This window comes from Syngnathoides biaculeatus, chromosome 15 (genome assembly GCF_019802595.1).
Source record: "Syngnathoides biaculeatus isolate LvHL_M chromosome 15, ASM1980259v1, whole genome shotgun sequence".
NCBI lineage: Eukaryota > Metazoa > Chordata > Actinopteri > Syngnathiformes > Syngnathidae > Syngnathoides > Syngnathoides biaculeatus.
Genome location: NC_084654.1, coordinates 25,807,039 through 25,821,554, shown reverse-complemented (window position 1 = coordinate 25,821,554; position 14,516 = coordinate 25,807,039). Strand labels below are relative to the sequence as shown.

The window sequence follows — 14,516 nt, the reverse complement described above, 5'->3', positions numbered from 1 at the left end:
ACCTTTGTTATCCAGTGCGTGTCACGCTTGGCGCAGTTCACCGACGAATTCAACGTTCGGAGGCCACCTTTCCATCTGAGCGACTACTGTATGGAGACATTCTTGGAAAAATGTGTTCGAAACCCCGCATTTCCACACTCGTAAAACTCGCTTTTGTTGGTATTAGCCGGTTGATGTATGACTGCGTACTTTGTGACACCTTCATTCGAGAGGCGTAGAAATCTTTCGACAGGAAAAATGTGAACCGGACCAATATGGCGGCGATGTACGCGCGCGAGCGTGCCGGCGACGAGGCGCATAAATGTGCGTGTCGCCCCCTAGTGATCAATAGCCATCGCCCAGTGCGGCGTCGGCTCGTCGACAGCGTCGATGGACAAACAAAGTTGACTTGACGACACAATTGGCAGCCGCTGAAGTCGAACAAGGTACGTGAAGACGTCACAGCGCTGACAGCGGCACATTAGCTGCGCGTCGAGCGCCGCCATTTCCTCGGCCGACGTCGCAACAGTTGGCTAATGCTAGCCGAGCTGAAAAGGCATCTCGGAACCGGCCGCCCGGCCACGGGGCTGCTATGCCGCACGCTTGCGACACGTCCCATGAAACAAAACAAAACAAAACCAAACCAAAAAAGGAGGACTTGCGCTAACTACCGGTCGCTCTCAGAGACTTTGGGGTTCAATGCTAATTCCGAGACTGTGCGCTAATGTTAGCTGTCTGCTGTTGTTGACGTCCACTCAGGCGACCGCTGAGTGAGTTGTTTGGATGTTGGCAAGAATAGAAAACCCCTCCGCAAATGCTTGGCCAAAAGAATGAGACCAGGATGAATTCATTCCAAAGTTCCCACCCTTAAAACGACCTCTAAACTTGACAAATACTTTTTTTTTTTTTTTTTCCTCTTCCTCTCGTCGGTCGAGGAGAACTGGGATAACATCACGTGGCCTGCTACCGACGAAGCTCAGATAAAGTGCAGCCGTTCCATTGGGCCGAACTTTATGGTGGCTGCTGACTCCCATTGAAAAACCTTTTTCAACGGGTTCGCATTCGAGTTGGAGTTCTGAGACTGCATTCAATCACTTTTTGTCTTTCCCCTCTCTTAAAGATTTAGTTGTGAAGGGTAGATGGCATCAACGGTGGAAATTGGACTTTACACACATTTTATCGGGCCTGATCGGCATTTTTATACCGATCAGCTTTAACGCCAAGCCGATCAATGACGTGATTGATCGGTTCAGCAAAAGACATTTACTCCGCGTCGTCATTGTGCACAGTGTATTTGAATGTAAAAGCTGCTTTAGTTTTAGCTTTGTGCGTCTTTTCACATCTGGCGGCCAATAAAGTTATTCAAAATCAAAGCGGACAACGTAGGGGAGGCAAGGCATCTTTTATGACTACTTACTGCAATCAAATCTAGTATTCTGATTCCACCGCATCCCTTTTTTACGGTCGTTGGGCTTTTATCTCGTAAAGTCGCGACGACGACACGACAAGAGTGGATTGCGCCGACTGTTTTACGAGGACAAAATGGGAGAAAACGTCTGTTAGTGGTCAGGCTTGCGCGAGGTACGCTCGCATACTTTTCACACGGTGCGGCTCGCAAGCGGGCAACGCGGCATTTGTAACCGACCAAGCTCGTGGCAGCGTTAACGCTTGCCGTTCTGTCCATTTCGGAGTGGGTGAAATCATTTAATTTGGCGTAAAACCAAAGTTGCGCTTCCGATTTCCTGCCGGACCCTCCCTTTTTATCACCACGTAATAAACCTGTCAGGGGCGTGGTTCTCCATTTGCAGCGGGCAGGAATAAAACGTGTCCTTTCCCTGCTTGCGACTCTTTGTAATGGTTTACTGAGCGGTTTTGAAGTTTTCCAGGCGGAGGTAACGACACTGTGCGTTCTTGTGTGCGCTGCAGCGGAGGCGGGTGGAGCCTCTCGGCCTCTCCATGGAGGAAACGAAGGCGGAGCTCTCCGACAGCCCCGCCCTCTCTTTGCGCTCCTCCCCCTCTACGCCGTCCTCGGCCACGCCCCCGCTGGGCGTCATCAGCGAGGCGGCGGGCGACGGGGCGGGGCTGCTGATCGACTCGGCGGCGGCGGAGAGGGCGTGTCGGGAGGTCCTCCACAAGCTCAAGCTGAGACACGCCGACCCCGCCCCCGACGGCGACGGGCCGTCCCCGGGGGCCCGCGCCGCGGCGAAGCCGGACAAGGAAGAGGACGGCTCGGCGAAGGGCCCTCGCCGGCGCCAGCGCCCCAACCCGGCGTCCAAGCAGTCGTGGCTCCTGCGCCTCTTTGAGTCCAAACTGTTTGACGTTTCCATGGCGATCTCCTATCTGCACAACTCCAAGGAGCCCGGCGTGCAGGCCTACATCGGCAACCGGCTCTTCAGCTTCCCGCACGACGAAGTCGACTTCTTCTTGCCGCAGCTCCTCAACATGTACGTACACATGGACGAGCACGTGGGCGACGCCATCAAACCTTACGTGGTGGGTAAAACGCCAGCGCACGCACGTGTACATTTCTGTACTGCAGTAACATGACAACTTGACGCCGTCTTTAGCTCGGAAGTCCCCTAACTGGATTTCAGACTTTGATGGACTGTCATTTAAGGACTTTTTTGTTTTTTTTTTTTTTAAATACTAGCTTGCTACATGCAGTGCCGAGTTTCCTTGATGATGGAGTTATCCAATGTCGTTTTTCAAGTTCCGAGCTATTGGTTAGTCATTTTTTCCCCTGGCTTCGTGTCAGTCAATGGCACGTGGGCAAGGGGGCCACAGTCGCTGTTTAGCCAAACACAAAAATAGAAAATGAAAAGCTTTTGGTCAGGAGCTCCTTTATGCGACGACACGTGCGCAGACGCTCACGCGCAAATAACCGATCGCAGCTCCTGATGTCACCCACCTGGCCACACCCCTTAAAGCAACAAACTAAGCCCAACTAGGTTTTTGTTTTCCTGACATTTTGCGGATGCCCGTGCACTAGCGCCGCTTGCGCGTGTGTTTCCTTCAGGTGCATCGCTGCAGGCAGAGCATCTCGTTCAGTCTTCAGTGCGCGTGGCTGCTGGCGGCGTACTCGTCGGACATGCACATTTCCACACAGCGCCACTCTCGAGGCGCCAAGCTGCGCAAGCTCATCCTCTCCGACCAACTCAAGCCGGCCGCCGCCCGGGTCCGTCGGGACGCGCTGACGCTGACGCCGTTCTGCGCCGCTTCGCCCCCCGGTCCCGCACCGCCGGGTGCCGAGCACGGCCTCTCGCCCTCCAAACGCACTCACCAGCGCTCCAAGTCGGACGCCGCCGCCGCCGTCAGCCTCAGCAGCAACCTGAAGAGGACGGCCAGCAACCCCAAGGTGGAGAGCGGCCACGACGAGGTAATTGCGCCGTTCGCGTCGGCGACAAAATTGACAAATCGCTGAGGTCATCCAGCACGACGTCGAAAGCCTGTTGCCCTAAGTAGTAGTACAAATGCTTTTTTTTGGATGGACTGATTATTTATTTTTTTTTTTTTTTATCTTCTGCCGGGTTGCGGGGGGGGGCCTCACAGTCACTCACATTTGACGAGCGCGTTCGCACTCGCAAATCTGCACAGTCGAGCACGAAAAATCACTTGCGTAAAATTTGTTACGAGTAGTTATTGAAAGACGTCGCTTATTTTGTTTAGTCTTGACATTAGTTTCCGTGTTTACTTCATAGACCTTGTTAAGTAAACAAGCCTGCTCCTAAACAATCAGTATTCACCCGGAAACAGGAAATGCAATTTAAGCATGCTGAGCATGTACGGAAGTGATGCCGAAAGTGCGTCTTTCGAGCTGCTTCGCGTACTGCCGGCGCATTTGCGTCGAAAGTCCTCAACGTCACGAGCCTCGCCAAAGGAAATTCAGTTGCACCAGGGGTGCTCAATGCGTCGATCGCCAGGCAGTTTTGGTCGATCGTGTGACGGCGTGCCCAAAAAAAGAAAAGACGCTAAACTATCCTCCAGCTCGTGGCTTGAGTCAGGTGTGGCCAATACGTCGAGCCCGCGTTCGAACAGGCCGGCCTCCCATTTACGGCAGTCGCGGCGATTATTTGAAGGTCTTGAAATTCAATCCCTAATCGCACTCGCAGCTTTATATCTGCGGGCACGACCGGTGGAGCACACCCATAACTTTACACCTGCGGGCATGACCGTGCACACCCGTAGATTTTTCAAATGCGAGTGACCGTCAGTAGCTTCAGCGGGGACGCCAAGACTTCCCTTTGTCCAGCTCTTCCGAGGGGATTCCGGTGAGGATGAGGACTTTCTGGCACGTCCTCCGTTTGGGTGTTCCCTTTTCCAAATACTCTCGAATGTAAAATTGCGCATGGTCGAAGCAACGTTCAGGATTATATGGAAGACGATCACGCACGTCGAGGTGCGGTACATGTTTGGCGTGTGTCTTCTGTGGCGATGGGTTGGAGGTCGCCGAGAAAGTCTTCAAGACGCTCCGAAAAGTAAAAGTGAGGAGTTGACTTCACATTCACGTTATCAGCAAAGGAGAAAACAAAACGCAGGGGGCGGGGCTCGCGACGACACCTTCCTCTGATCTTTGACCTCTCACCCTCAGGAAGATTCCAACTTGGACGTGGTTGACGCTGTCAACGCTGCCGTAAGTTGAGCAACTTGACCCCGTGTGCGCTGCGTTGTGGGAAATCAATGAGCTGACCTTTCTTGTGGTTGCGGGGCGGTTCTTCTTCTTCTGTTCTGGTGGGCCGGTTGTTCTCGTGACCTTTCTTCCTACTGGGGGTGTCCTGGCGCCCGGCTCGTCTGACTCCGAGCGAGAGGCGGGGTCCGCCCCGAACGTCTCGCTAGCCAATCGTAGGGTGCAACCGTTTGCGCTTCCATTCATTGCAGCATACGGGGAAGGTTTTGGAAACTGGAGTGGCCGGGGAAAAGTACAACTTGCTAACTCCACAGGGGAGGCCGGATTGGAACCTGCAACCTCACACCTGTGACGTTGCTGTGCTAACCGCTCGTGGGTCTTGATGACTCAATTTGTTTTCGTGGCTCAATGAAGGAACGTGCAATGTGCTGGTCAGGCCAAACAGTGGCCCCGCACAAGAATTCTTTTTCTTTTAGTCGTGGCTCCATTGGAGGCTTGAAATAACCCTTTTTTTTTTTTTTTTTTTTTTTTACATTTTTCTTACTTGAAATTGTCTCGGGGGCACATTGACCGACTGGTTAGCACATCTGCCTCACAGTTCTGAGGACCGGGCTTCAAATTCCACCGACGTTCTCCCCCGTCCTTGCGTGGCTTTTCTCCGCTTTCCTCCCTCATCCCAAATTCTTTGAGGACTCTTAAATTTCCTGTAGGTGTGATTGCGAGTGCGAATGCTCGTTTGTTTCCTTTTGTGTTCCGTTTCTATGACGGAGAAATGCGACTGCGCCATCGTCAAGGAAGCGGCTTTTTGCTGCCGCGAGCGGGAGGGCTCCGCAAAACCGTGAAAGCAGCTTATTTCTTTCTTTCTTGTGTTTTGTGGGCAAAGCCTTTTTGCGTTCGCTTGAGATGGAAGGGACAAGCGACCTTTTCATTCACGGTCGCCGAACAGTTTGAACTCCCAAGCGTACTCGGACAAAATGAAAGCGGCGTCGAGCGGGCCCCTTAAACTCCTCAAACGGTGGCGCTGTGCTCCCCCCGCCTCGGTTGCAGAGGACAAAAAGTTTGCGTTTTGACGGGCCGTGGCGTTGATGATTGAAACTGGTGTTGGGGTTCACGCTGAGTTCATTTTGGCGCATGGGACTTTGAGACTTGTCCTGTTGATGTTACTGATCAAACTGGTGTCGGAGTTAAATTTTTTCCAACTTTCCAACAGGGGGCGCTAACGAATGAGTTGGGTGACCCTGAAATCCATACCATACATTTTCCCCAGTATTTTGTGGCCCAGCCTTTAATTCAGGTGATTCAGGAATACGGACTGAGTGAAAGATTTTGAACTGAGTTGCCACGTTCCCAAGCATTCATGCCTTCCGTACAAAAGTTTTTTTCCTGGATATTTTAGGAGCTTTCTAGCAGGTACACAAGTTGCAGCCTCCATTCTGAGCAGACTGAGGCTGTCATTTTTGGAAAATCACAATCGGCTTTAATGGTGTGGAAGTGTGTAAAAGCTCACAAGGAAAGTCGGTGCCGTCCTGGTACGAAACCACCAAGAAGGGCGAACGATAGACATTCGAGTAATAGGAAGGATTCCTTCATTTCCAGCAGTTAGGATGTGTCAAAACTCCACATTATCTTGAGCTTTATCTGGTCCCACTTCCCGTTCTAGACCAGCGCAAGGGCAGTTGCGCAAAGGGAGCGACGAGTCGTGCGATCGCCTGCCCAATACGTTACTAATACCGACTGGACCTGCAGGATGTGACAGAAAATTGTAGGTTCGCTGATCAAGAATTTATCCATTTCATTGTCAGCTTGGGGAAAAAAAAAAAAAAATGCCCGCGTTGATCGGTAGCGCCTACCCGACGGAAGGACCCGGGTGAGCCGCTGGCCAGGAGGCAGAGGGCCCAAAAGGATCCTGCCCTCTCTGATCCTAGTCTTCAAGGGCGGGTGGAGGGGTGCCGCTGTCTTGATTGTTCGTTGCAGTCTGAGTTTGTCCTTTATCGTGGCGGCCCCAAAATCAGACCGTGATGGAGGTGCACAGGACCCTTTAGGTGACCGCAGCGTAGAACCGTCTCAGCAGCTGTAAATATCAAGTTTAGAGGTTCCGAGTTCCGGCCGACCTAACATTGAGAGTCGGGCTTTTGCGTGTCACGGTGAAGCCTAACAAAATCACGTGTGACGGCTCTGCCCGCAGCCGCTGCGCCTGGCGCCGCAGCGAGAGTTCATCAAGTCTCTGATGGGCATCGGCAAACGTTTGGCGACGCTGCCCACCAAAGAGCAGAAGACGCAGCGCCTCATCTCCGAGCTGTCGCTGCTCAACCACAAGTTGCCCGCCCGCGTCTGGCTGCCCACCGCCGCCTTCGAGCACCACGTGGTGCGCGTGCCGCACACCCAGGCCGTGGTGCTCAACTCCAAAGACAAGGTGAGGCCTGCCTGCCTGCCTGCCTGCCTGCCTGCCTGGCCGCCCGCCCGCCCGCTACTCTCGCTGGCGCGCCCTCGCGGCCGTCTTTCGCCGTTGAACCTTTGCCGTCGGGCTGTTGCGCTGGTCTTTTGGGGTTCCTCTACTGACATGCAAAGGCAACATCGGCGCCGAGAGTCGGTCTGCTATTACGTTTTGAAAGGCACGTACAATTATCTAAGACGTTATTCAGCAGCAGAGCAATCTTACTGATTATGTCATAACAGGAATGAAGTAACTTCAAGTTCAGAAATGGCCAATAAAAGCCACGGTACTGTCCTCAATTTGTAGGTTTTGCACGATCAGGATTTCGGGGGCCGATCCGGTCCAATAAGGGAGCAATGAGTCTATTGAAACGACGCGTTCGTCTACGGTGTATACTTGTGTTCAACAAATCGAATATTCCCAAGAATCCATCTTGTGGTCTACTGCAACCCTTTTCTGGAGTTTGCGGTCTTCAGGGCAGAGCTGGTTCCTGACGCGCGGGCTTAACGGTGCCCTAGTTTTCGCTTTTAAGTCGGGCCTAAAGTGCGTCGCCCGGCGGGCGCTCGGACCCCCGCAGGCGCCCTACCTCATCTACGTGGAGGTTTTAGAGGTGGACAACTTCGAGACGTCCAGCGTGCCGACGCGAATCCCCGAGAACCGCATCAGGAGCACGCGCTCCGTGGAGCACCTCCCCGACTGCGGCATGACCACGGAGCAGCGCGCCGGAAGCTTCTCCACGGTGCCCAACTACGACAACGACGACGAGGCCTGGTCGGTGGACGACATCGGCGAGCTGCAAGTGGAGGTGAGCGGTCGCCGGGTTTGATCCCGCCGAAAAGATCTCGACGGGTTTCTCTCTATTCCGGCAGCTTCCGGAAGTCCACGCGAGCTGCGACAACATCAGTCAGTTCTCCGTGGACAGCGTCAGTAGCCTGGAGAGCAAAGAACCAGTCTTCATCGCGGCGGGAGACATCAGGTCGGTGCTCGGCTTCCGTCTCGTCACGTGTCAGATTACTGCAATAAAATGTGTGTCGCGATAGCAGCGCATGGCATGGCATGGCGTGGCATTTGTTTCAACTCGAGTCAAAGGCAACTGGAAACATTGCATTTGCCGTTTAGAAGGTCTGAATGCCACTTTGCTTTCACTACACCATCCAAATTTCGGGCCGACACAGTCAAATTGCTGTCGAATCCATTTTCTTCCATCAAGTACTTGACACAACTGCATTTTATTCTCATTTATGAGGACTGGAGTTCGAGCCCGTTGGTACTGAGTCCACGGTAGAAATCCTGTTCAGAATTTGAGACTGCAAAATCGGCCTTTCCTGAGGTTGCGATTCACGGCTGGCAATAAATAAGAATTTTTTTTTTTTTTTTTTTTCCACACACTACCGTGTACGTTACACATCTAATTGTGTTTTAAAAAGAACTTGGAGAAGGGCAAAGTTTTCCAACGGCCCGGCAGCGCATCTGCAACAAATGTGCTCATGTGTGTCTCTTAAAAACCTGGAGGCACAAATTTTGACACGGACCGGACCAATTTTTGCACACGAAATGAGAAATGGCCTTCTGGTGGTCGTGTGGGATCTTGAACGGTTCCCGGCACCGTCTACCCGTTTGCGCGTGTTGTCAAAGTCCCGCCGGAGATGTCGCCGCGTCCGTCTTAACGTAACGCGCGTGCGCACGCAGGCGGCGTCTGTCGGAGCAGCTGGCGCAGACCCCCACAGCTTTCAAACGGGACCCCGAGGACCCGTCGGCCGTGGCCCTCAAGGAGCCGTGGGAGGAGAAAGTCCGGTAGGCGTCGGTCGCTCGGGCTTCCGCCGCCGCCGCCGCGGCGGCGCGTTCCCGTGACCTGGGTGGTCTTCTTCAGGAGGATCCGGGAAGGCTCCCCTTACGGCCACATGCCCACGTGGCGCCTGCTGTCCGTCATCGTCAAATGTGGCGACGACCTCCGTCAGGAGCTGCTGGCCTTCCAAGTGCTGCGCCAACTGAAGGTAAGACGGCGTGGGCGGGCGCGTCCCGGGCCGGCGCCCCCGCCCCCGCCCCCGCGGCTTCACGGCCTGCCTCTCCCTTTGTCCGGCCGGCGCGCAGTCCATCTGGGAGGCGGAGCGGGTTCCGCTGTGGATCAAGCCCTACAAGATCCTGGTCCTGTCCTCGGACAGCGGCATGATCGAGCCGGTGGTGAACGCCGTGTCGCTGCATCAGGTGAAGAAGCACAGCCAGCTGTCTCTGCTGGACTACTTCCTGCAGGAGCACGGCACGCCCACCACCGAAGCCTTCCTGTCGGCCCAGCGCAACTTTGTGCAGAGCTGCGCCGGCTACAGCCTCATCTGCTACCTGCTGCAGGTCAAGGACAGGTCAGTGAGCGGCCGACTGACGCCGTCCGCTCCGCTTCCTACCGAAACCAGATTAGTCGGAACCCGAATTTCACCTTTTAACAAATCGTTTTCCCGTTTCCGGGGTCCTCCGTGACCACTGGAAGACAACCATTGACAATCTTCCCAACTTTGTCACCTCGCGGACGAATCCTGAGCAGTTGTCAGTTTAGTCTGGTTTGAAAAAAGGCTTCCTTGTCACGTAGCCCAGAATTTGGTGTCACTTTCCAAAAGGTGGCCGTCGTTTGTTTCCTGAGTAAATGATCGTAAGCAGCTGATAAAAAGAATTGGGGAAAAGCGTCCATTTTCCAAGCCGCTGATACCTCGCGAGGGTCGCGGGACTAACTTCAGGCGAGGCCCCGAACTGGTCGCCAGTCAGTCGCGGGGCACCGACCGACGCAAGGCGAGGTTTTGTCAAACCTTTCTCTGCTAATTTGATGAATCAATTCCACAAATCTTGGCTCGTGCGCCCACCTTGAACTGCAGTCGTCGGGGGCTCCCTTTTTGATTGTCAGGCCATTGGTGAGGCGCGACAGGGCGTCCCCTGAAAGGTCTCGGTTGCGTTGCCCCACCCCCTCCCCTCCCCCTCCTCAGGCACAACGGCAACATCCTGCTGGACGCTCGCGGACACATCATCCACATCGACTTCGGCTTCATCCTGTCCAGCTCCCCCAAGAACTTGGGCTTTGAGACGTCGGCCTTCAAACTGACGGCGGAGTTTGTCGAGGTGTTTTCTCGTCCTCGCGGGCGCCGACGGCTGCCCGGGGCGCGTCCTCATTCTCTGTGTGCGCGGGCGTCAGGTGATGGGCGGTCCCGATGGTGACATGTTCAACTACTACAAGATGTTGATGCTTCAGGGCCTGATCGCCGCAAGGAAGCACATGGATCGTGTGCTTCAGATCGTGGAGATCATGCAACAAGGTGGGCACACGCCGAGTGCGCTAACGCTAACGTGTCCCGCGAGCTCCGTGGGCCGACGCTACGTGTGTGTGTGTGTGCGCGCGCGCGCCCGCGCGACAGGCTCGCAGCTGCCTTGCTTTCACGGTTCCAGCACCATGCGAGGCCTGAAGGAACGCTTCCACATGAGCCTGACCGAGGAGCAGCTGCAGGTTCTGGTGGAGCAGATGGTGGTCGGCTCCATGCGCTCGCTCACCACCAAACTCTACGACGGATTCCAGTACTTCACCAACGGCATCATGTGACGTGAAAAGCACATTCCGGCAGGACGACGACGACGACGACGATGCAAACCGTGACGATGGTCACGGTTTGCATTCTCAGGTTTTTTTCCCCCCATCGGCGTGTCGGACGGCGTTCCCAAGAGAAACGTTCCGTGTAACATTCCCGACTTGTTTAGTGAGTTTCGGCGTCCTCGTTCTTTGTTCACTTCTCCCGTTTTGTTTTTGTTCAGCGCGACCCGTCGCCACTAATAGGACACGCCCGCTCGATACCGGCAGATGTCAAATGAAGTCAGGTGACAATTCAGCGGCCTTTCGAAACGTGGACCCACCAAAATAAAGGTCTGACGGGAGGTTCCGCTTGAAACGGTCTCTGCCTGCAAAACGAGGAGAATAATCTGGAAACTGATTCCCGTCAGGCCCCCTCCCCTCCCCCCCCCCCCAAAAAAAAAAAAAAAAAAAATCCTGGGCATGAAGGTCAGTTCCAGTTCCACAAATAGTCGTTGTTGCTTTGCAGTTGGGAAGACCGGGGGGGAGGGGCCAAGTTATTGCAACAGCAAGGTCAATTCCTGTGATTTTGTTGTATACTGGACGGATTTGGGTTTCATATTAAAAAAAAAAAAAAAAACCCGAAAATCTGATTTCCATCTTTGATTCCATGGTCTTTACACGTCGAGGTGTTGAACGAGTTTTTGTTTGAAGCCACCCGCTTTTCGAGTGAGCAAAAGTATTGGAAGCTTTCGACTTGCTCAGGTTTTGCCCGAGCGCTCGCTTTTTGTTGTGGGTTTCACCTGGGAAAAGGGCTTCTGCTGTCAAAACTGGAGAACTGTGCAAGGGAGGAAACCAAAGCAGTTGTGCAAACATATTTTGGAACGTCGGCAAAAACGCTCGGCGTACTGAGCGGCAGACGTTGACAGCGCTTGATGACGGAAACGCCCAAAGGTAGCATCAAATCCATCCGGAGGACCGTCAGGAGGAACGGACAGCACCGAGGTAAACATCTGAGTGTCACAGCAAAGGCCCTGCGTCATACTTATCCTTGCCAGTGTGATGTTTTTTCTTGATTATATGCAACGTTAATTTCCTCCCACCTCCCAAAAACATGCACTCTAAATTGCCCCGTCGGCGCGACTGTTGTCTGTCTCCGTCTGCCCCGCGATTGGCTGGCGACCAGCTGAGGGCGTACAGGGAGGAAAAAAACAAATCCCCTTGAATGTTTGGCGCCGGCCGGGCGGAAACGGGCTGCCGTTAATTCTTTTGCAGGTGCGAAGGGGCTTCCATCGACGTCCAGTCAAAGCTTTTGTGCCAGCTCGTTTCGTCTTTCTTCAAAGCTGAGAAGGATCCGCACAGGTCAGCCAAATGTGAATTATATGACGCCGAGAAAAGGGAAATTCGACTTTTGCTTCATTTGTGCAAAACGGGTGGAAAATGCCCACTTTGCAAGCTAGCGCTATCTAGCCGTAATGTTTTGCTGGTTAGAGGCAACAATTGGCGGTGTTTTTTTTTTTTTTTTTTTTTTTACGTACTTTTGGGTCATCTTTGGCCGCTCACAAGACCCGACCGATACGTGTCCCGGTCCGAGAGCCGGCTGGACGCGCGGCCGGAGGAGTATGTCACTTAGTGTCACGTGTGGCGCTTTAGTGTGCGTGGGGGGGTGCCGTTCCTGTTCCTGCGCTGCTGCTCATCGGGAAAGGCCAGGTGAGCAGAAACCCCGTCGCGTCCGACCGCCGCGCCGAATTGCCGCAACGCGTTTTGCCAGCAGGTTCAGAAGCACGCGGATGCGGCGGTGGGTGGCATGATACGTTCTTAGCGCGGCAACGGGACCCGAGACCGCCTTCTGGACAACCTGCAGCGCCACGTTGGTCACGTTCTAGTTTTCGCATTCCTCGGTCAGAAGGACTCTGCGGGCTGGACAGTCCGATGAAAATCCCCAGCCTGGAGAGATGAACAATTGCCAACGTGTAACGAGTTCTTGACTTTGATTCTTTTACCTCCGTCGGTTGCCGCTGGCTAAATTGTTTCAGCATTTTCCAAACTCATTTCTGTCCACCATATGAACAGTTGTTTGGCGATGGCCGCCGCAGGGGTTGTGCTGCGGCCTCGCGGACTCCTCCGACTGGCTGCGCAATTCCTTCGTCCAAACGTTCGACACGAGCGTGACACGCGTGCTGCCTTGCTCGTGTTTCCGCTCCCGCCGACGTGACTCGGAACTGAAGCCCTGGCGCTCGCCGGACCTCGACGTCGCTCACGCGCGGCTAGTTGACAAAAGTTCTTTCCAAGTTTGTGAGTTAAATCCAACGGCGCTAACGCTCGGCTGTGCTAAGGGCTGCGGCGAGCAGCTCAGCGATTGGCTGCACGAGAACATCGTGGCCGTCGCGGGGATGGATGTCTGCCTGGTGGTGAGCAGGGGCGGCTACGACGCGACACGGGTGGCGTCGCGGCCGTCGTCGCGCGCTTCCTGTCAGGTCCTGCGGTTGGCGTTGGCCGTGGAACTCCGGACGAGGTTTTGGAGGAGGACCGACCGGTTGACCGCGTAGGTCGCATCCCCACCCCACCAGGTCCCGAATTGGCCAGTAAACTTGTGAATTTCCCGGCTGGCGGTGTAACGGTTGACATCACCAGACGGGGACTGAGTGACGTACCGCGACGTGGGCCCAATGTCCCCCACTTTTGGGAAAGTATCCTGCCAAACCTCTGCCTTTCCCAGACTCGACATTCCACCCAACGAGTCGACTTGATTGATTTGCATTGTAGTCTCCGACTCTGCTCTGACTTTGACTGTGGCCTACCTTGACTATTCTGTTGTACTCCTGAGTACTGTAGTATTGTGGCGTACGTTCCAGACGACAGTGTGCACCGGTCAATAGGCCGCACCCAACCACCCACCCACCCGCTTCGTGGAGCTTTTTTTTCCCCATCCCGGATGACGCGCACGTATACGTTTGGCACAATGTTTCCACCGGATGCCCTTCCTGACGCGACCCTTCTCGGGGAGCGGATACGAACGCGCAACCCCCGGTTTACCGAACCACCGAGCTACGGGGCCCTACCTACCGTACGCACGGGTACGCTGTAAAAATGACACGGAAAAACTTTGCAAATGTTTATTTCCGTGCCTTCTTTTCATTCATTTCAGTCATTGTCATTGGTTTTATTGCCCACTCCCACGCCTCAGAAGGTCTCACCTTTCGGTCCCTCGACCGCTCTCTCTCTCCCTCTCTCAGTGTCTTTTTCATCTGGAGTTACCGCCGAAGTCGTGCCATTTTCCAAGCTTTCAACCTGCATCCGTCAGCGCCGAGCCAGGCTACTTTTTGTGAAACATTTGTAAATGAATTTCAATTAAAAAAATGCGTATTTTGCTTTTGTGAATGTCGTTCAGCATCTCGCTTTCAGGGCGTCAAAAACGAGCGCCATCTTCTTCTCCGCCCAGCCAAAGTAAAGAATCGGAAGTTTCCTTCTTCTTCTTGTCCGCGTTTGAAGCCCAAACCCGAGTGCGTTGTAGGGAACGGCCACGCTTGAATCATTTCCTTCAATCCTACTAGTTTTGGTTGTACTTTTAAACTCGCGTCGGAAAACGAGGCGCCCGAACAAATTAGAGGCTTGTTGTCGCCTTGACTCCATTTTACTCCTTCACTGGACTCGGACTCTGCTGTGACTCTGACCCTGTTCTACTCTGAAGTCCAACCCTTGTTCTGACCTCCGACTTGCTTGTGCTTGGAATCTACTCTCGCGCCGTCGGCCAGCGTTCTCGCCTTCGTCGATTGGCCCAGACCGGCAGACCGCCTGTCAACCAATTTTGCTTTTCATTTGAACGCGGAAAGTCATCTCGCGAGCTCCTCAAACGCACAAAGATGACAAACCCTCACCTGAAATGGAAATAAAAATGGATGACGTTTCCATTGAAATTCTTTGTCATTGACGGTCAT

General features: G+C 54.0%; 1 protein-coding gene and 1 pseudogene across 4 annotated transcripts; both read left to right on the top strand.

Moving 5' to 3' along the window:
• The first annotated feature begins 20 nt into the window (after positions 1-20).
• Positions 21-11,028, top strand: pi4kb (phosphatidylinositol 4-kinase, catalytic, beta). Of its 4 annotated transcripts, XM_061843648.1 has the most exons (13): positions 21-425; positions 1,906-2,472; positions 2,996-3,355; positions 6,789-7,016; positions 7,615-7,842; positions 7,907-8,013; positions 8,727-8,831; positions 8,908-9,031; positions 9,129-9,394; positions 10,007-10,139; positions 10,213-10,641; positions 10,672-10,693; positions 10,824-11,028. In XM_061843648.1, the coding sequence occupies exons 2-11, from the start codon at positions 1,936-1,938 to the stop codon at positions 10,612-10,614; spliced, it is 2,490 nt and encodes an 829-aa protein (XP_061699632.1). In that variant the 5' UTR covers positions 21-425; positions 1,906-1,935; the 3' UTR covers positions 10,615-10,641; positions 10,672-10,693; positions 10,824-11,028. The 4 variants fall into 4 exon arrangements, with proteins under 4 accessions (XP_061699632.1, XP_061699631.1, XP_061699630.1 ...); XM_061843647.1 differs by having other exon boundaries at positions 10,672-11,028; XM_061843649.1 differs by having other exon boundaries at positions 24-425; positions 10,213-10,333; positions 10,433-11,028.
• Positions 11,029-11,061: 33 nt separating this feature from the next.
• Positions 11,062-14,505, top strand: LOC133513528 (uncharacterized; annotated as a pseudogene).
• Positions 14,506-14,516: the final 11 nt, after the last annotated feature.

Excerpts from the sequence above, each read along its gene's own strand:
- pi4kb (XM_061843648.1), top strand. The coding sequence starts at position 1,936 with ATGGAGGAAACGAAGGCGGAGCTCTCCGACAGCCCCGCCCTCTCTTTG. Across the intron at positions 7,843-7,906 it reads TCGGCGAGCTGCAAGTGGAG|CTTCCGGAAGTCCACGCGAG; the intron begins GTGAGCGGTCGC and ends CTATTCCGGCAG. Across the intron at positions 9,395-10,006 it reads CTGCTGCAGGTCAAGGACAG|GCACAACGGCAACATCCTGC; the intron begins GTCAGTGAGCGG and ends CCCCCTCCTCAG.